This window comes from Geotrypetes seraphini, chromosome 4 (genome assembly GCF_902459505.1).
Source record: "Geotrypetes seraphini chromosome 4, aGeoSer1.1, whole genome shotgun sequence".
Lineage (NCBI taxonomy): Eukaryota > Metazoa > Chordata > Amphibia > Gymnophiona > Dermophiidae > Geotrypetes > Geotrypetes seraphini.
The window spans coordinates 283,644,555-283,672,481 of record NC_047087.1 but is presented as its reverse complement, the minus strand read 5'-3'; the positions used below and the strand labels follow the sequence as shown (position 1 = coordinate 283,672,481).

The 27,927-nt window shown below is 43.5% G+C and overlaps 1 protein-coding gene across 1 annotated transcript in view; it reads left to right on the top strand.

Annotated features, from left to right (window-relative positions):
• The window catches only part of UBTD1 (ubiquitin domain containing 1), a 113,402-nt gene extending 87,481 nt beyond the window's left edge, over positions 1–25,921 (top strand). Inside the window, exons 2-3 of the mRNA XM_033940778.1 lie at positions 8,320–8,547; positions 24,544–25,921. Of these exons, the coding sequence (XP_033796669.1) occupies positions 8,320–8,547; positions 24,544–24,929 (614 nt within the window). The 3' untranslated portion in view covers positions 24,930–25,921. The remainder of the gene's footprint in view (positions 1–8,319; positions 8,548–24,543) is intronic.
• Positions 25,922–27,927: the final 2,006 nt, after the last annotated feature.

The following is a 27,927-nucleotide window of genomic DNA, read 5'->3' as shown; positions in this document are numbered from 1 at the left end:
CATACTAGCCTGTCATTGTCACTGTCGTCTCAATACAAGGTTGCCAATCAGACTTGCAGAGGTTTTAGTTTGGAAAGCACATTGGAAAGCTAAGGTGTTCTGTCTTTTTTTAGTATACGTCAGTTGTCTCAAACTCATACCCTTTGCAGGGCCACATTTTGGATTTGTAGGTACTTGGAGGGCCTCAGAAAAAAAGAGTTAATGTTTTATTAAAGAAATGACAATTTTGCATGAGGTAAAACTCTTTATAGTTTATAAATCTTTCCTTTTGGCCAGTTCTTAATAATAATATTGTAATTTATAGCTAAAGAGACATATGATCAAGAAACTCTTATTTTACTTTTGTGATTATGATAAACATACCGAGGGCCTCAAAATAATACCTGGCGGGCCGCATATGGCCCCTGGGCCACGAGTTTGAGACCATTGGTATATGTGGTTGTTCTTTAAACATAGATTTAGTGTATAATAGTTACCCACCAAACTAGATATGCCTTCTCAGTTTTGTTGGTTGTTTTTTTTTTTTCTGCAATGCATGTGAATGAATAACTTTCAAGTATTTAAACAGATTTAAATACTCTCATAAAATACACAAAAAACCCTTTTCATAGATGGGAAAGCAGTAAGCTAGAGGACATGAAATGAGGTTATAGTGTGGTAGACTTAGTAACATCTGAAAATACTTTTTCACAGAGAGGGTAATGAAGATCTAGAATATAGTTATGGTAAAGGTAAAAAACAGTGACAGAATCCAAGAAGAAATATATAGCAACACTAGAAAAGGTTCAAAAAAGAGCGACCAAAAAGATAAAGGGGATGGAACTCCTCTCTTATGAGGAAAGACTAAAACGGTTAGGGCTCTTCAGCTTGGAAAAGAGACAGCCGAGGGGAGATATGATTGAAGTCTGTAAAATCCTGAGTGGAGTAGAACGGGTACAAGTGGATCGATTTTTCACTCCGTCAAAAATTACAAAGACTAGGGGACACTCGATGAAATTACAGGGAAATACTTTTAAAACCAATAGGAGGAAAAAATTTTTTCACTTGGAGAATAATTAAGCTCTAGAACGCATTGCCAGAGTGCTAAAAGCGGATAGCGTAGCTGGTTTTAAGAAAGGTTTGGACAAGTTCCTGGAGGAAAAGTCCAGGGGAAAGACAGGGGGGAAGCCACTGCTTCAACGCTAAGAAGTGTAAAGTCATGCATCTCGGCAGCAGAAATCCATGCAGAACATACACCTTGAATGGAGTAGCACTAGCTAGGACTTCAGAAGAACGCGATTTGGGAGTAATCATCAGTGCAGACATGAAGGCGGCCAAACAAGTGGAGAAGGCCTCATCCAAGGCAAGGCAAATGATGGGATGTATCAAGAGAAGCTTCGTCAGCCGCAAGCCTGAAGTCATAATGCCACTTTACAGAGCCATGGTGAGACCTCATCTGGAGTACTGTGTGCAATTCTGGAGGCCACATTACCGCAAAGATGTGCTTCGAGCCGAGTCGGTCCAGCGGATGGCCACTAGAATGGTCTCCGGACTCAAGGGTCTCTCATACGAAGAAAGACTGGGCAAATTGCAGCTCTATACTCTAGAGGAGCGCAGGGAAAGGGGGGACATGATTGAGACATTTAAATATGTCACAGGACGTGTCGAGGTGGAAAACGACATCTTCCTTCTCAAAGGACCATCGGTCACAAGAGGGCACGAACTCAAACTCAGAGGAGGGAACTTTAATGGTGACACCAGGAAGTACTTCTTCACAGAAAGGGTGGTGGATCACTGGAACAAACTTCCGATGCAGGTGATCAAGGCCACCAGCGTGCTCGACTTTAAGAATAAATGGGACATCCACGTAGGATCACTACGAGGGTCGAGCTAAAGAACTAAGTCATTAGCACCCAGACTTAATGGGGTGGGTCAGTAGAGTGGGCAGACTTGATGGGCTGTAGCCCTTTTCTGCCGTCATCTTTCTATGTTTCTATGTTTCTATGCTTGCCCTGAATCGGTAGCATGGAATGTTGCTACTCCTTGGGTTTTGGCCAAATATTAGGGACCTGGATTGGCCACCGTGAGAACGGGCTACTGGGCTTGATGGACCATTGGTTTGACTCAGTAAAGCTATTCTTATGTTCTTATGCTCTTAAACAGATGATCCCTTTATAGAAAGAGAATAGAATCAAAGCAAAACTCCAATTACCTTCATAGCAGGGCATAGAAACAGAAAAAATTAAGTCAGATAAAGTCCTTATGGCCTATCCTGTGTCCCAAGGTTCAAATCAAAGAGCAGAGAAGTCCTGGTCTTCAAGCCAAAGGTACTTTAATAACAACCATAAAAACAAACATTTGCATGACTCATGTGAATGTTTGTTTTTATGATTGTTGTTAAAGTACCTTTGGCTTGACGATCTGGATTTCTCAGCTCTTTGATTTGAACCTTTGGAGTTTATGCAGGAGCTGACATTCCCTTCTGTTTACGAATTCTATCTAGTCTCTTTCCATCTACTATCCTTTCCTCTTCCTTAGAAATCCTGTGTACGTGTCCCAAGCTTTCTTGAATTCAGATATAGACTTCATCTCTGCCACCTCCACTGGGAAGCTGTTTTACAAATTCATCACCCTTTCCGTACGAGCCATAATGGGTCAGAACAATGGTCCATCTAGCCCAGAATCCTGCTTCTAGCAATGGCCAGTCCAGGTCACAAGTAGCTGGCAGAATGCCAAAAGCAAAATTCCATGCTACTGATTCCAGGGATAATATCTGCTTTCATCCAAAAACATATACAGGAATGAGAGAGAAAAAAAATCACATGTCTAATCCAATACCCTTCTCAATATATTTTTAACTACTTGCAACTGTCACAAAATCATTGAAGAATGTTTTCCAACTCTTTCAAAACATTTTTGACTGTGTTAAGGGGAGAGCCTCAGATCCCCGTGCATTGCTTGATTATGCACCTGCACTGGAAAGGGAATAATTCCTCACCGGCTCTGAATCCCCCTCCTGTCCTGTTATGACACTGCTCAATTTGCTCAAATTGTTAAAAAAATTTTAAACAGATAATTTCAGAAAATTGCTAAAGATTGACCACTTAGCTGTAGGGCAGGGTTCATTTAAGGTTCAAGAATGTCACTGCATCCCCACCAGTCCTCGCCGACATCCAGCTAGCTGCCGTTTCGCCCTCAAGCTGCATCAGGGCTCCGGACCTCTGTTGCGGCGTGCTACTTAGCTCGCTCAGGTCTCTAAGGCTCTCCCCTTAACACAGTCAAAAAATGTTTTGAAAGAGTTGAGAAACATTCTTCAATGATTTTGTGACAATTGCAAGTAGTTAAAAATATATTGAGATTAATTTCTGTTTTCCCCATGTCTATCTGGATAGTAGATTATGAACTTTTCCTCCAGGAACTTGTCCAAAACTTTTTTTTTTTTATAACCCTGGTACGCTAACTGCTGTTACAGCCTCCTCTAGCAATCAGTTTCCACAGGAACACAGATGGAGCTGCTGAACATGGGGAGAAACTAGAGAGGAGGACACAAATGGGAGATGCTGGATCTTAGGGAAATGGAGACACAGAAAGAGAATACGGACTATTCCAACAGTGAAACAGCTGCGGCTAGCTGTGTCTAGAGCTAGCATATTTTCATTTGTGGGTCCTCGGGAGTGGAATAAGCTTCCGGGATATTTACGATGGCAAACACGTTTGAGTAGTTTTAAGAAAATGTTGACGAAATACCTCTCCTGTAAGATGAAATATGGGACTTGATTTATATTTTTTTGATGCGAGGCGCTGGTAGCCTCTTTGGAATTTTAGGAGGCTTTACATGATCACTATTAAGTTTTATTCATGTTCGATTTGTCATACTGTATGTGATTCTGTTTGTGTATGTACTCTATTGTGACCCGCCTTGGGAAAGGCGGGGTATAAATAAATAAATAAATATAGAGAGGGGAAGAGAGGGCAGAGGTAGTAAAAGATTGGGGAGTAAGAAACTAGGGAAGGAGAAAGAGGCGTAGGATAGGAGGGTTGGTTGAGAGAAAGAAATAGGATGCTGTTGGTAGATTCAGTAGAAAGGAGGATGCTGGAGGATAGCGGCTGAAGGGTGATTGAAGAGTACAATACCCTCCCATCCCTGTTCCTGCGAGCTCCGTCCTCTTTAAAATCATAAGTAGCAACATTCTAGAGCTCAGATTGTTATGTCATAATGCCTCATTCCACCAATGCCTAAGCTCCGTCCTCGTCTGCACAAGCCTCAAACACTTTAAAATCATAAGTGTTCGAGGCTTGTGCGGTTGAGGCAGAGCTTGCAGGAATGGAGCGGGGGGGCAGGGCTCACGGGGACGGGGGAATTGGGTTCCTGGGAGGACGGGGAAGGACTTGTCCCAGTGTCATTCTCTACTCTGCAGTCCCAAAACTGTATGTCTTGTATAATGGTGGTGGTTGTCTTTTTTTTTTGGGGGGGGGAGGGGGGCTTTTAAGTATGGTAATATTCATAAGAACATAAGAAATGCCTTTACCGGATCAGACCCTAGGTCCATCCTGTCCAGCGACCCGCACACGTGGAGGCCAATCCCGGTGTTCCCTGCTAAAGACCTTGTTTACCCGTATCCCTCAATGTGTTTTGCAAGAAGGTGTGCATCCAACTTGCACCTGAAATCTTGGAATGGTGGTCTCCAACACAACCTCCTCCGGGAGAGCATTCCAAGCTTCCACCACTCGCTGTGAGAAACAGAACTTTCTGATATTTGTCCTGGGCCTGTTGCCCCTCAGTTTCAGTCCATGTCCCCTTGTCCAAATCACATTTGACAATGTGAATAACGAAGTTTTTTGCTCTATTTTGTCGAATCCTTTTAGTATTTTGAAAGTCTCTATCATATCTCCTCGCATTCTTCTCTTCTCGAGGGTGAACAATCCCAGTTTTCTGAGGCGTTCATTGTAGCTCAAATTCTCAATGCCTTTTACTAGCTTCGTGGCTCGCCTCTGCACCCTCTCCAACAGGGTTATATCCTTCTTCAGGTAGGGAGACCAATGTTGGATACAGTATTCCAAGTGTGGTCTGACCATTGCTCTGTAAAGCGGCATTATGACGTTCGCCGATCTATTCGTGATTCCCTTCTTTATCATGCCCAACATCCTGTTTGCTTTCTTTGCCGCCGCTGCGCATTGAGCCGACGGCTTCAGGGTCTTGTCTATCAGTACCCCCAGATCCCTTTCTTGCTCATTCTTTCTCAATGCTGCACCTAACATTTTGTATTCATGTTCATATTCAGACTGATTTTTCTTCAGTTTATTGAAGTGCAAAAAGATTTTGAGGAATGGATCATAATATGATCGGCAGGTGCTGAAGCCTACACAGTTGCCATTACTGCAGGTGGATTCCTGGAGGTATAGTTTGGCCAAAGCAGCAACGTTGTGAATTTTATTAAAACAAATTCACATACACTTTCATACCTGCTCCAGAATGCATGTATTGACATTTACAAACTACAGGGAGGGTCTGGTTTTAAAGCTTATTTCATAAGACACAAAGGGAGCTGTAGGTGTCCTGTTATAAATAGGGCTATTGATGGTTTTCTTCCCTTCTTTCTGGGAATGGGACGTTTCAGTGTGGCTGTTTCATCACGCTGAGTCGGCACCCTCACCCAGCGCACCTGAACAAGCAGTTTGCGAGGTGTTTCAGTGCGGGATGTTTTAATTGCAGCCATTTCATTCTGGCCCTTTAAGAGCGGACTGTTTCTTTGCCAGTGGGAGGCTAGGACCCCCCCCCCTCTTTCAAACTGTAAAGCAATTGGTCCTGAAGCACCAGTGGGGGGGAGGGCAAGAGAGTAATGCCCCCCATCTTTCACTGCTCCAATTGGGCATGAAGCACTAGTGAGGGATGAGGGGGGAATGCCTACCCTCTTTCACCAGTCCAATTGGGCATGAAGCACTAATGGGGCCCCTCTTTCACCACGGTATTTGTCTGATGGAATAGCTGCAATAAACTGGCCGCACTGAACTGACCTAGACCCTTCTTTTCTTTTTCTGTCCTCTCACTCATTCTTTTCTTCTTTCTTTTGCATTTTTGTCTTTATGTAGGACTTCTTGTTATGATGATTAGTTGAAAACTGTTAAAATTAATCTTTATACATTTCATAGTATTTGGCTATACAAGATTATTATAGCTGCTAAATGCTTTCAATCCTCGGGCACAAATTGCTTAGCATGTAAATGTGAGGTGGATGTGGGGAATTCCTGGGGGAATTCTTTGCAAATATTTTTTACAATTCTGCAAAATTCTGCATACTGGTATTTATATCAAAATACAGGATAAGCACTGTCTCTGAATTGTAATTTTAAAAACGTTTGTGCTTTAAAGATGCAAAATTTTTAGCGTTTTTGGTGTAGAAGTTTCCCTGGAGTATAGTAACAGCTCACCATAGTTAGAGCTTCTGGCTTCCAGCAACGTCCCCTTACCTCCTGTTCTCATCACTCTTCTCTTCCCATACACAGTCTCATCTGCTACCCCTCATCTCCTTATCCTCTGTTTTCCCTAGCTTTCCTCCAATATCCCACTACACACACATCCCCTATTCCTTGCCTCCTCCAGCTTATTTCCATTCCTTTTTTTTTTTAATATTCTTTATTCATTTTCAAAATTACATTAAGTGTAAAATATATTCATTCACAGTAACAATAAATATATCACTTATAAACAATCATTGGTACATTATATAAATGTTATCCCTTCCCCTTTCCCATCCCTCCCATCCATATCCTCCATTATTATATAATATATGTAATAATAAAAATATCCCCCTCCCTATATCCTGAACTGATAATTAAAAGGGAAATAATTTTACTTAATCCTTACAATATTTTGTTAATGGTTTCCACACATCCTGAAATTTCTTAAAGTATCCCCTTTGTAAAGCAATAAATCTTTCCATTTTATAGATATGGCATAAAGAATTCCACCAAAAGTTATAATTTAATCTCTTCCAATTATATGTAATTTGCTGAATGGCAACCCCAGTCATTATTAGTAATAATTTATTGTTGTTAGCAGAAATCTGACTTTTTGCTCTCATTTCCATACCAAATATCACAGTATCATAAGATAATGCCACTGGGTTATCTAATAAATTATTTCCATTCCATACACACGTCTCCCATTTTCAGCCCTATGCTCTCCCAATACCTTGCTTATCTTCTGTCCAAGAACTTCATTTCTCCTGGCCTGGATGGACCTTCCCTCATTGAAACGCAGCTGCTTCTGTGGCTTTCCTTCATAGCACATCTGTTCTTTGTTGCACTGTTCTCAAGTCTTGTAAGAACAGCCCTTGACTTCCTGCACAGTGCTGATTGCAAGAAGTTGCACGTGTCACTTTGTGTACAGAGGCGTCAACAGTTACCTGTACCATAGACATGACATAAATGTTGACTCCACAAAATTCAAAAAAAATGAAATTCCTCACTATAAACAAAACCCCAGTCTTGTACGCTGTATAGAGCCTATTTGTTCCCCATGGGTTTTCTTCGTTAATCATGAAAGGAGGAAAAGGCCGCGAAAAGCAGTGCAGAAAGCAATGCTGCACCGGAGCTGTGAAGGGAAGAGCTGAACTTGCTTACTAGCTCCCCTGCGACCTTCTATCACTGGCCAAAAAACCCTCCTTGTTTAAATATGAACTTTGTTTAAATATCTACTTCAAAATGCTGACAAGCATGTAAATCGAGGACGTGATGGTAAATGCAAATGAAGGCTTATCTCATTGATGTCTTGCCGAGATTTGTTCATTCTCACTCTTGTCACAAGCTGGGTGCGACCAATGGATCAAACGCCGCTGTAGCCCGACGATGGCCATCTTTGGGCTCTGAAAAGGCAGTAGCACTACGTAATTCCATATCCAGGCCAGTCGGGTTTTGGGGAAATCGCCTAATGAACATGTATGGGACAGATTTGCATGCCTGTCACCTCCTTTATATGCAAATCTCTCTAATGCATATTCATTAAGGTTATCTCAAACACCCGACTGGCCTGGTGGTCCTCCAGGACAGGGTTGGGAACCACTGCTTTATAAGATTATCCCCTTGCATCTATCTACCTGTTGTGTGCTCAATGTAAATGTGGCCCAGCTCTTCCCAAGCTCTGCCCCCATGAGCACCTACTTACGATGTGATGCTTTTTACACATGTATACCCTCACACAGTTTAATAATCATTTATTTTCTGTGTGAAAATATAATTTCTATGAGGAAAACTGTTTTATAGAATCATCCAATGAATATAGGGTATCCCCATACCCATTGTGTGTTCATTTCTGACATCTGTCCTTTAATGTTCTCCTAGGACGCAATGAGCCTCTGAAAAAGGAAAAACCCAAGTGGAAAAGTGACTACCCTATGACAGATGGGCAGCTGCGAAGCAAGCGGGATGAGTTCTGGGACACTGCACCTGCATTTGAGGGTCGCAAGGAGATCTGGGATGCCCTAAAAGCTGCAGCTTATGCAATAGAAGCCAATGACCTTGAGCTGGCTCAGGCCATTGTAGACGGCGCCAGTATTACCCTACCTCATGGTAAGTGATGCTTTCTAGAGGTTATAACCTGAAAGTGGATGTCTCAGGTAGGTGGTTTTGTTTTTATGGAAAAGCTTACATAGTTCAGAGGTTGCAGTGTTTAAGAACATAATAATTGAGAGGTTGTAATGTTTTGTTTCTCAATATGTTTCTCAATGCTTAATAATTGATGTTTTGAGCAGAGAAAGACTTTATTATTATTGAAAAGATTTTACATGAACAATTCTGTTTACCTGTGTAGTGGTAGCAGGTGAGGGTCTTTGACTTTTGAAGGGCCAATGTAGTAATCCCACAGGATATTTACTCCGCCAAGTAAAGGGTACAGTCCCAAGAGGGCTAGTTTCTGTCCTATTTTGTTGACTGCTCATAGGGTCCTAATTCAGGGCCTCCTTCCCACTCAGGGTGAAAAAAAAAAACAGTTCAAAATTAAAACATCAGCAAAACCCAGTTATTTTAAGGTCAGTTTGTATAAGTCCACAAGTCATATGCAAATTAGGTCTCAGAAAAATCAGGTACCTTCTTTTTAGTCTGTTATTGAGAACGAGAAAGACATGGGTGAAGCCAAGGCTTGGGTTTTGGCCAGGTACTAGGAACCTGGATTGGCCACTGTGGGAACAGGCTACTAGGCTTGATGGACCATTGGTCTTACCCAGTAAGGCTGTTCTTATGTAGTCTCTTCCCTGGTTTAGAGCTCTGGGGGCCCTTTCAGCTCCTCCCCTTGGGATAGTTTTCTCACATAGTGGGCACTATTCCCTGCCCCATAACTGTCAACCAGAAAGTTGTAGTTGAGCCTTTACTATACAAAGGACTTCCCTCTATCTTTTCATATTTGCATATCTTGTGGTTCTGCAAAATTGTCTGTCTACATCAGAGCAGTCCATAAACACATCATTGGATATTTGGTCCTTTTTGTGTATCTCGGGTACCTCTACTTCTATAGGGGTGAGTTCCTCAAGTCTCTCATTAAGAGCCATTTTAGAAGCCATTATACTGTACAGTGGTGCCTCACACAACGAACTTAATTCGTTCCAGGAGCAAGTTTGTTATGCGAAAAGTTCGTTATGTGAAACGCGTTTTCCCATAACAATACATGTTAAAAAAAATAATTCGTTCTGTAGCATAAAATATGCTAAGATGACATAAAAAAAGATAAATTTTTGGTTATTATTTTTATTTTTATTTAGATACATCTAAAAACATAATTGTTTTTTAAAACAACACACATTTTTTAAATTTAAAGACAGACTAAGTAGCCATATTTAAACAGAGTCGGCTTAACTACAGCCTCCCCCTACCCTCTCCCCCACTCCGTTTAAGCGCACACTCCGTTTAAGCGCACGTGGAGACCCGGTCCGAAGGGCGTGCACTTAAGCGGAGTCGACTGTAATCCACTTAGATTTTTTACATAAGGCAGGCTATAAGTTTTTTTTTGTTTTTTTTGACATAAATATTTTATGCCTGCTGTCATGTGTACTGTTCTTACAAAAGTGCTCCTAGTTTACACCCCATCTGATTTTTCAAAGGGAATCTCCCCAGGAAGTTTTCTTTAGAAAATTAGCTTGAAAGCCCAGACCTGCAAGTTACCTGAAGGCTTTCAAAATTCCCCTCCATGTGACTTGTTTAAGTTACAAAATGTGTGATCAGGAGGGCAGGGCCAATCCTTCCTTATTAGAAGGTTCTCTCGCTCTCACCAGTGGCATCTCCAGACACAAATATTTTGGATGGCAACAGGGAGGCAAGCTAGGTATATTGGGGGAGGGGGAGTTGGGCTGTTATCTTGGTGCCAAACCTTTGAGCATCAGGGCCTCAGTTGATTGTATAATTTACACATGTAACTATATATCTCCCATCTTCAAAATATGTGCCTCACCTTTAGCTGCATTTTTATAGCATAGCTTGCTGCTGGGATTTTGGCTTTTACATCTTTGTTTTTGCCAGTATTCAGATCGGTTCATAGACAACACCGCGAAAGACAAAGGCGCGCGCCGACAACTGAGCGCAAGATGGAGGCGCGCGCTGAAGAAAATTACAGTTTTTAGGGGATCCGACGGGGGGTTTTGTTGGGGAGCCACCCCAGTTTTCTTAATAGAGATCGCGCCGGCGTTATGGGGGGTTTGGGGGGTTGTAACCGTCCACATTTTACTGTAAACTTAACTTTTTCCCTAAAAACAGGGAAAAAGTGAAGTTTTCAGTAAAATGTGGGTGTTACAACCCCCCACAACGCCCCCACAATGCGCCGTGATCTCTATTAAGTAAAGGGGGGGTTTCCCCCCACGCCCCCCCCGTCGGAGCCCTAAAAACAGTAATTTTGTGCGGCGTGCACCCCCGCGCTGCGCTCAATTGTCTGGGCGCGCCTTTGTCCCGGCGCGCTTTTGACCTGACACCTTCAGATCATTTGTGTATTTTATGCCTAACAGTGCCTTTTGCTGAGCTGTGGTAAGCATTCACCCCAGCTGAAGAGGTTACCATGGGACGTGCTGAGGTGGACTGCAGTCATTTTGCAATGGGCGCGTGCAAACCACACACTGAAAAATCATTTTTATTTTTCTAGAGGAGGCGTATTTGGGGAGAGGAGAATGGGCATCTGTGTGCTAATCAGTGCAGCTAAATTACCGCGCTATCTGAATAAAACAGGATTACCGTGTTGGAAAATGCTCACATGGTATTTTTTGTTAATGGCCACATGCTAATGGCAACATTTATTTTCAGACAAACCAAGAGAAAAAAACTCCACAGTCCAAACAGAAACAAACAAACCACAGTGGAGATATGCAGGGATGTTGGTGTGCAATTTATTCAGCAATAATGGGAATAAATTGAGATAAGAAGACCAAAACTGAACGCATCTGGAGTATTGCGTTCAATTCTGGTCTCCTTATCTCAAGAAAGATATAGTGGTGCTAGAAAAGGTTCAGAGAAGAGCGACCAAGATGGTAAAGGGGATGGAACTCCTCTCGTAGGAGAAAATACTAAAACGGTTAGGGCTCTTCAGCTTGGAAAAGAGACGGCTGAGGGGAGATAGGATTGAAAATCCTGAGTGGAGTAGAACGAGTACAAGTGGATCGATTTTTCATTCCGTCAAAAATTAGAAAGACTAGGGGACACTTGATGAAGGTACAGGGAAATACTTTTAAAACCAATTGGAGGAAATTTTTTTTCACTTGGAGAACAGTTAAGCTCTGGAATGCGTTGCCAGAGGATGTGGTAAGAGCGGATAGTGTAGCTGGTTTTAAGAAAGATATGGACAAGTTCCTGGAGGAAAAGTCCATAGTCTGTTATTGAGAAAGACATGGGGGAAGCCACTGCTTGCCCTGTATTGGTAGCATGGAATGTTGCTACTCCTAAGGTCTTGACCAGGTACTAGGGACCTGGATTGGCCACCGTGAGAATGGGCTACTGGGCTTGACGGGCCATTGGTCTGACCCAGTAAGGCTATTCTTATGTAAATTGCACGCCAACATCCCTGCATATCTCCACTGTGGTTTGTAACATTTATTATCAAACAGTTTTATTGAAAGCTGGTAGTAAATATAGCAGTGAATCGTACAGCAAAAAGATATTATACAATAGCAAAGAACAGAAGTTCCTGCCAAAGAACAAGCTGAATCCCCATCCCCCACCATATCCTCCCATTCTATTCCTGTCCCATGAGGAAAGGGAATCCTATGAGACTCCCAAATCAAATCTTTTCCTAGGACCTGGGATCTTATGGCCCCTGGCACATAGCATCCATCAGCCCTTTCATTCTCCCCCTTAGTCCAAGAGCAGGAATCTATGAACAACAGAACTTATTACGGTATCTGTCTCTACTATAAGATTACTAATATAATATATTCAAAATAAGACTGCGCCCTTGTGGAGCATCCACAGCATACATCTGCCTTGAGTGCTTTCAAGATCTGGTGCTTACATATAACTCAATGTATCATTGTGCCACCAAATGTTATGGTGCTACCTATAGAATATTTACACCCAAAGAATCTCCCCTTACTTTGTTAAGCTTTTAGGCTTTCTACTGCCTGTCTGCTTTATCTGGTCATCTTTATACACCAATAGACACTGTCTGACTAAGTTAATAAGAATTACTTCTGGCAGAATCCTGCACTACTAGGCAATGCAGAATTTGCAGAGAATTCCCCAGGGCCGCACTCCCTCGCTACGGCCCAAATTGCTGCTGGAAACATCTTTGGGTAGCCTGTGTGGGCCATGTAGGCTTCCCTCTACCACAATCCCACCTTCAATGATGTGAGGCTTCACTTCCTCTTTCTTCAGCGGGGACCGCGCGGCAGAGGGAAGCATACAGAGTCAGCAGCAGTCGGCGATTTAATTGGCAGTGGTTTTGCACTGACTGTCAGGCAGTTATAACATCACTCTGAACGTGGTGCAAAGTCAGCCGCTGTAAAAGAACTGTGGCTTTTGTTTTCGTTAGCTGCAGTCCATGTAGGTGGAGCTTATTTTGCTTGGCGGTAGCATGGAATGCTTCTACTATTTGTTTTATTGCCAGGTACTTGTGACCTGGATTGGCCGCCATGAAGACAGGATACTGGGCTAGATGGACCATTGGTATGACCCATTAAGGCTATTCTGTTTCCTGATTTAAATGATTATATTGTGGCTTGAATACTGTGGGTATAGCAGCTCTGACAATCCTCGGGTCCCTCACTGGTTCACATTCACACGACCTAACTTGAGTTTTTGGTTTTGGTTCCATCTTCAACCGAAACCGGGTGATGAGTTTTGGCTCCATTTCAGTTTTGCTCTAAACAAACCTTTGACTGTTTTGTGGCAGTTTTGGTTTTGACCAAAGCTGAAAAATGTTGTTTTGCTTGGCCTCTAACACACAATTTTGTATTCTGAGTGTAAAAATGTGCACGCTTTAGACATCATTCCCAGCTCTGGATGAGGGTGAGGCAATCTGTCAGAACAAATCCTTGAGCCCATGATACCAGACACGCCAAGTCAAATGCATTAGATGAGTGACACACTTTTGCCTTCCCCCCTTTATTTGCTCTTTTTTTTTTTTTTGTTTATCATCATTTTATTCAATTACAATTACTACAATAAAGCAATTGAAGGAAATTTTAAATAAATCAAAAAGCAAAATACATGCTGAAAATATTTCAGTATACAAATCGGTAATACCAATCAAATATTCTATAACCCCCAAGAGCTCAATATATTCATTCCATATACTTGAAGTTCAATAATAACTTCATTAAATCTTCTCGGACCTCAGCGGATACCACTTTAGGGCTATATTAGCCACTAAGTGACCAGCACCTACCTCTTCATCAGTCCATAAAAACTGCCGCTGCTGGGTCAAACCAGTGGTCCCATCGCGCCCAGCGGTCCACTCCCGCGGTGGTCCCCAGGTCAAAGACCAGAGCCCTAACTGAGATCAACCCTACCTGAGTATGTTCCGGTTCAGCAGGAACTTGTCCAACCTTGTCTTGAATCCCTGGAGGGTGTTTTCCCCTATAATAACCTCTGGAAGAGCGTTCCAGTTTTCCACCACTCTCTGGGTGAAGAAGAACTTCCTTACGTTTGTATGGAATCTATCCCCTTTTAACTTTAGTGAGTGTCATCTCGTTCTTCCTACCTTGGAGAGGGTGAGCAACCTGTCTTTATCTACTAAGTCTATTCCCTTCAGTATTTTGAATGTTTCAATCATGTCCCCTCTCAGTCTCCTCTTTTCGAGGGAGAAGAGGCTTAGTTTCTCTAATCTCTCACTGTACGGCAACTCTTCCATCCCCTTAACCATTTTAGTTGCTCTTCTCTGGACCCTTTCGAGTAGTACCGTGTCCTTCATTTACGGCGACCAGTGCTGGATGCAGTATTCCCGGCGAAGGCGTACCATGGCCCGGTACAGAGGCATGGTATCCTTCTCCGATCTGTTCGTGATCCCCTTTTTAATCATTCCTAGCATTCTGTTTGCCCTCTTGCACATTGTGCGGACGGCTTCATCAACTTGTCGACCAGTACTCCCAAGTCTCTTTTTGTATTTAAATATCTTTATAATTAATTCAACTTATCTTATCATTATGATAAATGATCCAAACTTATCTTACTAGAGGAATATAAACTATTCACTGCCAAGACTAACATACAGGTCACTGCATCAAATACGAAGCACTTCATTCCGCTGGAAGTCTGCTGTCCAACCAGGCTCCACCACATTACAATAAAATAAGATCCAAGAAAAGGAAATTAAGGAATATAGGAAGAAAAATTTTTTTTTTTAAATGACTATTCCAGTGAACAAAAATTTCAGACCACCTAAACATAAAACTTTTATTTCCCCTTTATCAAAATAAATTCCAAAAGCTGATTAAAATTAAAAACATTTACACTCCTCCCTCCGTATTCGCGGTGGATAGGGGGCGGAACAGACCTGCGAATACGGAAAAACCGCGAATAACTTTCATCATCCTAATAATAAAAATTTTAAAATATCGCCACCAACGGCATAAAATTAAAAAAAAAAAAAAAAAAGAAGCAGGTGCATTTGAGGCTACCCCCTTAAGCTGGCCTACCATGCTCCTCATCACTGGAAGAGCCTGAGCTTCCTTCTTCCAAACAGTTGGTGCCATTCTCATTTAGTGCCAAAGTTTTATTAGTGCCGTTGCCGGCGGCGCTACTCCTGCGTCGTCTTTTCCCCGAGCCCTCGGTGCCCTTTTCCAGCATGGCAGGCATGGGAGAGCTGGAGTTGCGACCCGAATCCACCACCTCCCGGGCGAAAGCCACATACGGGTTACTCTGCGGCCACTTTAAATTCCCAGTGATGAGAGGAGCCCAACTTTCCGTCTCATCGCAGTCTGCATTCCGGCTGTGTTGTCACTAAACTACTATACCAAGGCGCACACAGCGTGACCCACAATGTAAACCCCGGCCCCGCAGTGCCCGCCCACTCCCATTGGCCGGACGGGATTTTTAGAAACCCTCCGCCTCTCCCATTGGGCAAGGGCCCTGACTGTCAAACCAGTTTTGGTACTTTCGTTTCTCAAGCTTGGTGGAGCCAGCACTGCCTGTACTTAAGTTTGCAAAAATTTTTATCGGTGATTGGATGATGTAATTTGGGGGGAGGAGCCAGCATGCAAAAAATCACGAATAAGCGAAACCATGAGTGCTGGAACCACGAATACGGAGGGATAAGTGTATATCCCCCCATGTAAAACCAAATAATTACAAGGAAACATGACACAAAAGTAGCAGCTAAAGGTAAAACGCTAGACTACAAGGCTAGGAAACCTGGTGCCACATCTGTGATTGTAGTTGAATCGGGCATCTCTTACTCTGTCCATCACCCTAACCCAAAAACCTTCCAGACTTGCTGTAGGTTGCCGGTAGTGGCAATGCTCAAGTCATAAAACCAAAACTTCAGTAGAACGTACAAGGAGCAGGAATTTATTAAAAAGTCATAAAAACATATATAACATATACAATAAAAAAATCCCCAAACTGGTCCTAATATTCTTGTGGACCGGACCCGACACTGTCCGTGTTTCGAAAAACACTTCTTCCTCAGGGGTCCCGGATGGTGGTTCGTAGAACATAAAAAAAACAGATTGGAAAAATCAAAATCGAACGAAACAGGCGTAAAACTTCAGCCATCCCTCTACTGTTTCCTGCTTCTCTGAAGCAACTTTGTTTTCATCAGGGCCTTCCCTCGGCTGTCTCCTGACTGCTAAAAAAGTCTGTCTTGAATGCCGCCACCACTGACAACTTATAGTAAGATAAAGAACCACCCAGGAAGGAGAGGGAGAGATATTGGTATCAGGGATAAGGAAGAGGAAATGATGCTGGGATCTGTGAGAGGAATAGGAAGAGGAAGAGATACTGGACTAACAGGTTGGGGAGGGGTGGAAGAATGCAGGAAGCAGAAGAAAGAAAAGAAAGAGGAACACTTGTTGGATTCCTGGAAGAGGAGACAGGAAAGAAGGAAGGAAGAAAGAGAGAAGGAGAGGTGCTGGCTTTGGGGATGGGGGATAGGAGGAAGGAGGAGATATGAAGACATACTGGCCCTGGAAAGGGGGAGTGGTGGTGGAGCAGGTGAGAGGGAAGAAGTTGGACATGGGGAGAGGTAGGGACCCATGGGTGATGATCGAACTAAGGAGGGGGGTAGGGACACAGCACTTGCGTAACTGGCCAAGGTCACTGCATAAAAGCCAGACTTATCTTTATGCTAAATGTCACACTTAGTCAGCTCCATAAACTCGGAAATTCAGTGCCAGAGCCTGGATATGGCTTGGCATTGAATTTCTGGGATAAGTCAGCAGCGGTCAGCAAAACACTGGCACCGCCGGTTGAATATTGACCCTGTAAAGACTTGTGGCGCATACTGGTGGTGTTTAATTAATTATCTGTATAAATTGTCCACTATTCTGCCCCTTGCTGCTGCTGCTTTACAACACCCACTGACACTTTCCACAGCAGCCATATTGAGATTGCTCTTGCTTAAGCTGGTGCCATTGTCAATATGGCTGCTCGGACCTCCTATGACAGTCTTGGCAGCCATTTTAAAGCAACAGTGGCAGCAACAAGCAGGAAAAAGCAAGTTCTTTCCTGCCCCTGAAGAGACCACTAGATCACCAGGGTTTCTTAAGGTAGGCCTGGGGAGGACCTACTGATGATCAGTGGCAGCCCGTGGGAGTATGGAAGGAGGGGGGGGTACATCTTCCACTAAGGGATAAGTACAACTTTTTCACTTCAGCAACAGATTCATTTTCTGCTGGAATGAAAACCACTGGTTTTGATTGATCTCTACTTCAGGTTGCTCTGATTGCAGAGGGAGTTACAGCTCTGACCTCCCCTCCCCTGGAAAACATTGTTAGAAAAGGCCCCTTGGGTTCACCCAATCTGCCCTTTGGCAAGACGGTTTGGGACTTCTTTTATGTACCTACTGTACTGTCAGTTGTGTTGTTTCTCCATCTCCTTCCCTCTTACAGTGGCATTAGGGTCATCGAGGAGGAGAGTGTTACGTAGTGGTTGGAGCTACAGCCTCAGCACCCTGAGGTTGTAGGTTCAATCCCCGCATTGTTTCTTGTGACCGTGGGCAAGTCACTTAAGATTGTGAGCCCACCGGGACAGATAGGAAAAATGCTTGAGTACCTGATTTGTAAACCGTACTGAACTCCTTTGCATGAGTAAATAAATAAGTACAAAAATCTCCATGCTGAAGTATAATATATAGAACAGCGGTCTCAAACCTGTGGCCCAAGGGTCACATGCAGCCCCCAGGTACTGTTTTGCGGCCCGCAGTCTGGACACGATGATGGTGTGTTTAGTTTCTGGCCGGCTCCCTTCCTGCACTCGTTTTTCCTTCAAAGCTGCGGGCGGTGGCGACTCCTGCATCGGAAGCCTCTCTGACATCACAACGTTAGAGAGAAGGCTTCTGACGCAGGTGCTGCAGATTGTGCGAGGAGCCGTTAAAGGAAAGATTTATAAACTATAAAGAGTTTTACCTCGTGCAAAATTGTCATTTCTTTAATAAGACATTAACTATTTTTTCTGCAGCCCTCCAAGTATCTACAAATCCAAAATGTGGCCCTGCAAAGGGTTTGAGCATGAGTCCACTGATATAGAACATGGATGCTCACAGCACACCACATAGGATGAGTTATTGGAAAAGTGTTTTGAGTCAGCCCTAGTGGCAGTACCGAGAACTGCACTGTGCTGCCTGTACTGGTGAGAACTGGGAATGCTGAAGCAGCACCAGAATACTTGGGAGCCATTTAAACTGTGCTTAAATAAAAGAAAGCTAAATAGCTGTTTCTGTATCCTACATAAAAAAAAAGTAATGCACAGAAACTGCAGAGCACTTTTCAGTCTGCTTTAAGGAAAGAATTCTGAAGTATAGTAAACAGATTCAGTCACCAAATTGATATTTACTTACTCAGATCTGCATGATGCTACCATTCTGGTATCCCACTGGGTTTTCTTTTGATTGAAGATCTGTTTACCGAGCTCCCAAGATTGCCTGTAATTGCTGTTTGGGGTTGTGGGAATAGGGTGTGATGCAAAGCTGAGCTCTTCTCTGCAGGGACTAGAAACACTGTATGGTTAAGCTCAGGTGCATCCAGAGCGTTTACATAACCCACAACAAATAATTGGCAGCCAGTTTGACGATTGCTGTTGCCCAATCGTCCACCCCCCCCCCCCTCTTCTTTCTTCATTTAGGCCTCTTCCCCTTCTCTTTCTCAAAATGATATTTCTTCTTCACTGTGGCCTGGTGCCTGGGAACTCCTAGGTCAGAGTTCTCAAACTGTGGGTGGGGTCTTGAAACCCATCTTTGATGTTGTTAGCTCAGCAGGCCTTCCATTAGATATTGTCCCACATCACGGCCACAGAAATATTGGTACTCGGCTGTTTAGGCAGGAAGGTTCAAGGCTTCAGCTCCGAAGACCGGAGGAAGAATATGACAGTGGATCCTTGGGCAGTTTTGACTCAGTCAAGGGACTCCCTTTCCTTTTGAGAATGACACGGGGACAAATTTATCTCCATCCCGCAGGAACTCAATTTCCCTGTCCCATCCTTGTGAATTTTGTCTCTGTCCCTGTCCCTGCCCCATTCCTGTAAGCTCTGCTTTAACCGCACAAACTCGAACACATGATTTTAAAGTGTTTGAGGCTTGTGCAGATGAGGACGGAGCTTAGGCATTGGTGGAATGAGGCATTATGACATCACAATCTGAGCTCTAGAATGTTACTGCTTATGATTTTAAAGTGTTTGAGGCTTGTGCAGTTGAGGACGGAGCTTAGGCATTGGTGGAATGAGGCATTATGACATCACAATCTGAGCTCTAGAATGTTACTGCTTATGATTTTAAAGTGTTTGAGGCTTGGGCAGATGAGGACAGAGTTTGCAGGAGTGGATCAGGGTACAGACTAGAAGTCTGTCTGGTACGAGCCTTATTCTCCAACTACTAAAGCTATCATCAAAGCCCGACTCCAGCCCATCCAAATCTGTCTAGCCACAATCGGGACACAGACGTCAGAGAAAGGGCGGGACCGCCGGAAGAGGAAGCAGCGCAGACGCAGGGCTCAGAGAAGGGGCGGGACCGCCGGCAGAGGAAGCAGCAGGTCAACGGTAGGCAGTTTCTCCATGATGGGGGGGGAGGCTGTGGGGGTGCGAGCGGTCCTTCGGGGTGGGGGTGCGGGTGCAAGTGCGAGCGGTCCTTTGGGGTGGGGGTGCGAGCGGTCCTGCGGGGGAGTGAATCGGACGTCGGGGGGGGGGCATCAGGCTTTCAGGGTGGGGACAGGACTTCAAGGGGGAGAGGAGAGTCGGGGCGGCCAGAGGAGAGTCGGGGCAGGCGAAAGGAGAGTCGGGCGGCGACGGGAGTCGGGGCAGCATGTGCGGTATACGGGTGAGCGCGGTATATAAAAATTTCTTTACATAAATTACAGTTTCCCGTGCACTATACCCGTGTGCGCGTTTTACACGGGTGCGTGGTATATGAGTGAAAATACGGTATTGGAGTTGCCATCTAATAACCACTCAGTTTGTTTGGTCCCATTCTTTCCATGCAGGATTCCTTTATGTTTTTCCACACATTTTTTAATTCCATTACCATTTTCATCTCCCACGAGAGGTGGTGGAGATGAAAACGGGAAAAAAAATGGATTTAAAAAAATGCATATATAATGTCCAGCATGGATTTGCTTAGGCCCGAGATAAAAATCAAACTAAAATCCGAAGGCTCTTAAAAGACATTATTTGATTGGTTAATTGAAGTGTGTTTAAAAAAACATTTTTGCTGATAAGCTGCTGCTGCGTTAAAAGTGTCCGTGTGACACCTGGGTCTTGGGTAGCGTTGGGATGTTAATATCGCAGCACTTCCTTTACAGGTACACAAATCAAATTTATTTATAGTTCATTTCAGCATGGCAGCTGCTCTCTCAAGAACAGGCGCTCTCTCGCAGATTGGTTTTCCAAAATGACTTTTACTTTATTTACAGAAGACACAGAATATAGCTCCAAAAGGAGGTTGACAGAATCGAGGGAGTTCCAGTTCAGTACCCACATGTATTGCTTTCAGTAGCACAAAAAGACTTGTAACAGCTGGATTGAAAAGGAAATGTACAATGCTCCACCTGGACACCTCCCGAGTTTCAGGCATAATTTTGGCACTTGTAATTTATTCAAGCTGCGTCAACTCCTTAGCACCCTGATCCTGCAGCCTTCTGCATCCTGACACTCGCCCATCTCCACAAGACGTAGCAACTCATCTTAATCCCCCATTGCCCCAGGTACATTAGAATTTGAGCCCATCAGGACGGATAGGGGAAATGCTTGCGTACCTGAATATACACTTCTCCATCCCGATTCGCGGGTTTAGGATGCGCGACTTCGGGGAGTTTCTAAACTCGGACCCATCCCCGCCTCCCGGACCTCTCAACACCTTACCTGATGGTCTAGCGGTGAAGCGGGGCAGGAGCGCTCTTCCTACGCTCCTGCCCCGTGCAGAGCCTTCCACAAAAATGACTGCTGTGAGTTCCCGTGGTCTCACGAGATTACAGCGGGAACTCACGGCAGCCATTTTTGTTGAAGGCTCTGCACGGGGCAGGAGCGAAGGAAGAGCTTTTCTGCCCCGCTTCACCACTAGACCACCAGGTAAGGTGTCGAGGCGAAGGTGGGTCAGAGTCTGCCCTAAAAGTTATTCGCATTTTTTTAATATTCGGGGGCCAGCTCTGCCCCTAACCCCCGCGAATATTGAGGGAGAAGTGTACCTGTAACCTGTTCTGAGCTCCTGGGGGACAACGGGATAAAAATCAAATTAAATAAATAAATAATAAACCGCTTAGGCCAGGGCTGCCCAAGTTCGGTCCTCGAAATCTACTGGCAGGCCAGGTTTTCAGGATATCCACAATGAACGTGCATGAGAGAGATTTGCATACCAAGAAGGCAGTGCAGGCAAATCTCTCTCAGGCATATTCAGTGTGGATATCCTGAAAACCTGGCCTGCCAATAGATCTAGAGGACCGGACTTGGGCAGCCCTGGCTTAGGCTATGAATGGTATATAAATACTAAAAATAAGGTAAATAAAATAATCATACCCCCTGCAAGCAGGAAAATGTTATTAGTGACAAGGGGGGTATTAACATTCGTTTGGTCGTCTGCAGTAAAGATCTTGAGTTGATTTTGCCCTCTGAGTGCAGGAAGGGAGAGGTAGAGCAAAGGCTTTGACACTAGTGCAAAATTTGCTGCAGGTTAAAAAGTGAAAATATTTACATAAAGAAACCAGGGCAACACATTTCAGCAGTGGGAACAAAACATATATAGCTGCACCTTTCACTGTTTGCATTGGGTACACCTTGCATCTGACCTGCTCAGTAATGTGTTGCACGTGAAGAGAAAGTTAGCAAAACCCAGCTTCTGTCGCCACCTAATGTCCTGTCCTTGCATGTACAGTGTCTTGGATCAATCGCAGAGCAGACTCAATCCACTGCCCTGCTTTGAGCCAGGATGAGGGTCCTGGAAGGGGGGAAGTTAGAGCTCACCTGCCCATTTATAGAACAGAACTGGACGTGTTTCATACAGCTTTAGTGGCATCTCTGTGGTCTGTTAAAGCATAATATTAAGATAGCGCTATCAGATCAAGTGATGGGTCATGCAAGCTGACCCATGACCCACTCACGATATACTGAATATAATCAATGACAATTAATGCAGTAATTGTTACATGAAGCATTTTAGTAGCTCTGATGTTTTGCATAGTTTAAATGTGGTGGTTTGTATCGCAATAGTCGCATCAGCCTAGGTTGCATTGTAGGTTTTTGAGAAATCCGATATGAGGTCTGTTCAAAATGTTCTGGGACTAATTTTATGAAAATCTATTAAACAATCTTACAACTTACTCCATTGGGTCCCCTTTCCTACGAATACGCTTTTCTCAGCGTCATTGCCACTTCTGGAAACGGTCCTTAAATGCGTCTTCAGGAAATCGCCAAAAGTTGCTGCGTCGAATTTTGCTTTTATGTCTTCAATGGTGTCGAATCGCTTTCCTTTCAGTGTGGATTTAAATTTAGGAAACAAGAAGAAGTCGGCGGGGGCCGAGTCAGGGAGAGTAAGGTGGCTGAGGAAGAACTGTCATCGTGTTTTTGTGCAAAATTCGCAAATTTGGACGCATCCAAAACGACTTCCACGACGTGACATGTTCCACACAAAGCCCCTTTCAACATTTCATAAGTTTTCTGTAGCGGTATTACCCAATTTAAAACAGAACTTCTCACTATGGCGCTGCTCATTGAGGTCGCATATGATGAAAAATGGCCGATCACAAAAACACACTTTCACAAAAACTGCTGTAGCTCGGAAACGAAAACAGATTTCAACAAACGGGGGGAAAAAAGTAGGTTACTTGTGAGGTTTCAGGCTACTCAACACTGCCTAGCACATTTCAAAAGAACTTCCTGTAGATGCGCAATTCAAGCTGTCCTGGAACTTTTTGAACAGACCTCGTACACTGCCCGGAGTCGGTGATGCAATTTCATTATCTATAACTGTATCGGCATTCAGCAGCTGCACAACCTGCTAACTGTGGGAACACCATTCCTACATGTTCCCCCTTGAAATGACCTCCGTAATAGATAACTATGAAGTAAGAGTAAACAGGTAGGCCTAAAGGTGGGTCATGTTTTGAACAGCAGTGACAATAGACCACCAAACAGTCGCAAAGCTTCACTTGCCCCCCTTTTTTACTAAACTGCGGTAGAGGTTTCTAGCATGGCCCGGAGCACTAAATGCTCTGATACGCCCCAGGCCGTGGTAGAAACCTCTACCACGGCTTAGTAAAAGAAGGCCTTAATGCAAAACCCAAAATCACAATGCCCAACATGGCCATATTTCACCTACAAGGCTGCATCAGGGGCAACTGTTGACTAGATGTAAAACAATTAGTAAATCAATAATAAAATCATAAGTAATAAATTATAATAGAAAAATCAAGGATTTGAATGAAAAATGTATAAATTTTGGAGCAAGAAAGAGGTAAAACTAGAGGATCTGATCCAATTTCAGTACCGACCCCTTAACCACCAGCCCCTACATGGAGCTGAGGCTGAGATGGCTTTATAATCACAGGGGTAGGGAAGGGGGAATAATTATGGATGTTGGGAAACTTGACAGGTCATGATAGACATTGGGTTTGGTGCAAATGTGAAGTACTTTTTAGTACTCAACTAAGTCATAAGAACATAAGAATAGCCTTGCTGGGTTAGACCAATGGTCCATCAAGCCCAGTAGCCTGTTCTCACGGTGGTCAATCCAGGTCACTAGTACCTGACCAAAACCAAAGGTGTAGCAATATTCCATGCTACCAATACAGGGCAAGCAGTAGCTTTCCCCATGTCTTCCTCAGTAACAGACTATGGATTTTTCCTCCAGGAACTCTTAAAACCAGCTACGCTATCTGCTCTTACCACATCATCTGGCAACACGTTTCAGAGCTTAACTATTCTCTGAGTGAAAAACATTTTCCTCCTATTGGTTTTAAAAGAATTTCCCTGTAACTTTGAGTGTCCCCTAGTCTGTGTAATTTTTAACGGAGTGAAAAATCGATCCCCTTGTACCCGCTTTACTCCACTCAGGATTTTGTAGACTTCAGTCGTATCTCCCCTCAGCCGTCTCTTTTCCAAGCTGAAGAGCCCTAACTGTTTTTTGTCTTTCCTCATACGAGAGGAGTTTCATCCCCTTTACTATCTTGGTCGCTCTTCTTTGAACCTTTTCTAGCGCCACTATATCTTTCTTGAGATAAGGAGACCAGAATTGAACGCAGTACTCCAGATGAAGTCGCACCATGGAGCGATACAGGGGCATTATGACATTCTTAGTCAATTGACACTGATCAATATTATCATTCCCCAGCTGATATGCTGTTGAACTTTCATGATGGTGAAATGTACCACCTGGACTCAGGTGTTGTCTTTATGCAGTTTTGTTTAAAAAAAAAAAAAAAGATATTGTTAATCTCGAAGATTTTCTCTTTTGTTATCTTTCAGGATCACTAACGGAGTGCTTTGATGAGTTGGGAAACCGCTACCAGCTCCCTGTGTACTGCCTGGCGCCACCAGTGAACCTAATCCTGGAGCGGTATGATGAGGACGGTGCGGACACGCCCGAGCCTGCTCCCAACCCTAGGCGAGAGTTCCAGCTCAAAGTGCGTCTCTCCTCTGGCAAAGATGTGAAACTGAGTGCCAGCATGACAGATACTATAGGGCAACTGAAAAAGCAACTGCATGCAGAGGAGGGCATTGAACCTAGCCGCCAACGTTGGTTCTTCTCAGGGAAGCTGCTGACGGACCGAATGAAGCTGCAGGAGACAAAGATCCAGAAAGATTTTGTGGTGCAAGTGATTGTCAACCAGTCGCAGGGCACCCAAAATTGACCAACTGCCCGGCCCACCTAGTGGTGGCATCAAAGGGTTATGGCGGGGACTGGAGAGATTAGATTTCAAATCTACACATACCCATGCCCCTCCTCCACCAATATTTCTTCTGCCTCCAAAATAATTTTTTTTAAAATCCCTTCCTTTCAGCGTGGGGAGGGGAAGGGGTTATAGGAGCGAAGCGGGAGATTACAGGGAAAGGAACATGGAGAGGGCGTGCTAGACTACAGACTGTTGAATTTAACTAACCCTCATGCTGTTCTTGTTCCTTGCTCATCCTGGATTCGTACCCTTGTGTTCCTGGCACAGGTTGTTTGCACAGTGCAAGGGATATAGGAGCATGAGGCTCAGACAAAATGACAGGGGGAAGATTTGGATGTAAGACTGCAAGGTAGATGGCAATTATGGGGCCAACTAGACTTGTTCATGCTGATTTTTGCTGCTATTAAAAACCTGGAACCCGGTAGGAGATGGAGACTTAGAAACTATTGTTGTACAAAATTAATTTCTCTCTTATTTTCACATTTAATATGTATGCTGTGAGCCCCTGATTTCATGTGTGTTGGTACCAACACTCTGGGCATATGTGACACCTTGAGGATTGTAAATCCTATGATAGGGTCAACAGGCCAGAGATTCAGCACATGACTAGATGTGTCTCCTCAGTTCCTTTGACCTTGAACAAAGCAGCGGTAATATTTTATTTACTAATTATGGGTCTAAGTTAAAATCTACAAAAGATTTTTTCCCAGAAGAAGCTCAATGGCATTTGGATGTGTGAACACAGTTCCTTCCCCTATCTAAACCTTGTTCTTCAGGTGCCTAATTGATAAGGGTTTCGTATAAATTTAAAGCAATAAAAACAAAGTTTCTCATTGACATTCTTTCTCTCCAGCTATGTTTTGTTCATTTTCTGGAATGAAAATTATCAATTAAGCAATAAACAGATGTAGGTAATTTAAAGTTTCATAAATAAGAACTTTTAAAATTTTCTTATATGCAATCGGCTTTATTTCTTCATTGTGTCGTGATATAAACGTGCCTCCCCCTCAAACAGAGAGATGTTCTAGAGCAGGGATTTCAAAGTCCCTCCTTGAGGGCCGCAATCCAGTCGGGTTGTCAGGATTTCCCCAATGAATATGCATTGAAAGCGGTGCATACACATAGATCTCATGCATATTCATTGGGGAGATCCTAAAAACCCGACTGGATTGCGGCCCTCAAGGAGGGACTTTGAGATCCCTGTTCTAGGGCAATGATTCCCAACCCTGTCCTGGAGGACCAGCAGGCCAATCAGGTTTTTGGGATAGCCCTAATGAATGTGCATGGAGCAGATTTGCATGCCTGTCACTTCCATTATTTGTAAATGTCTCTCGTGCATATTCATTAGGGCTAGCCTGAAAACCCGATTGGCCTGGTGGTCTTCCAGGACAGGGTCGGGAACCACTGTTCTAAAACAGGGTTCTCAAACTCCAGTCTTCTAGGACCCATACCAGTTAAGTTTTCAGGCTATCCTTAATGAATAAGTGAGAGATTTGCATGCCAACTGCCTCCATTGCATGCTCTTGTAAAGGGATTTTGATATACTACCTTTCTGTGGTACAATAAAAGCAGTTTACATCCACTATATTCAGGTACTTTCTCCATTTTAGGTTCACAACTCTGGCCTGAGTGGTGTAGAATGGGTTCAAGTGAATTGATTTTTTTACTCTTTATCAAAAATGACTACGAGACACACAATGAAGTTATGTGGAAATACCTTGAAAGCCAATAGAAGGAAATATTATTTTCAGTCTAAGAATGGTTAACCTTTGGAAATCATGGCCAGAGGATGTGGTAACAGCGGTTCCCGTAGTTGGGTTTAGAAAAAGTTTGTACATGTTCCTGGAAGCAAAGCCCATAGTCTGCTATTGAGACAGACATGGGAGAAGCCACTGCTTGCCCTGGGATCAGTCGCATGGAATGTTGCTACTATTTGGGTTTCTGCCAGGCACTTGTGATCTGGATTGGCTACTGTGAAAACAGGATACTGGGCTAGATATTGGTCTGACCCAGTATGGTTATTCTTAAGAACCACTGTTATTAAATGTACTAAAGTGGGTATCTCCACCACTTGGCTAATAACATTGCTAATTAATATATAGTTTGTTATTCTTAAGAATTGCCATACTGGGACAGTTATCTGCCACAGGACCCCATTTTATTTCTACAGACCCTGCTGCAGACAACATATGCTAATCTTTAGTAAAAGACCCCCTAAATCAGCCCAGGATCAAGTTTCCAATAGTGGTCAACCCATGTCCCATATACTGTACCTAACTAGATCCCAAATAATAAAACAGATTTTATGCTTCTTATCCTATTTCCTCAAACCATCTCAATAATGGCCTATGGACTTTTGTTTTAGGAATTTATCCAAACCTTTTTTAAACCCCGCTAAGCTAACTGATTTCACCACATTTTCTGGCAACGATATTCCAGATTTTAATTACATATTGTGTGAAGAAATATTTTCTTCAGTTTGTTTTTAAATCTATTTCTTAGTCCTACTGCTTCATCGCATGCTCCCTAGTCCTAGTAGTTTTGGAAAGAGGAGCAAGCGATTCATATCTACCCTTTCCACTCCACTCAGTATTTTATAGCCTTCTATCATATCACCCCTGAGCTGTCTCTTCTCCAAGCTGAAGAGCCCTAACCACTTTAACCTTTCATCATTTTCATCGCCCTTCTCTAAATCTTTCCTAATTCCACTATATCTTTTTTGAGATACAGTGACCATTCTGTTTCTAGTTTAAAAGCTGCTCTATCGCTATCAGAACTGCACAAAATATTTGAGATGTGGCCATACCTTAGAGCAATACAAGGGCATTATATCATTTTCATCTTTTGTTTTCCATTCCTTTCCTGATAATTCCTAACATTCTATTAGCCCCTGCCGCACATTGAGCTAAGGGTTTTAACGTATCCTCAACAATGACACCTAGATCCTTTTCCCGGG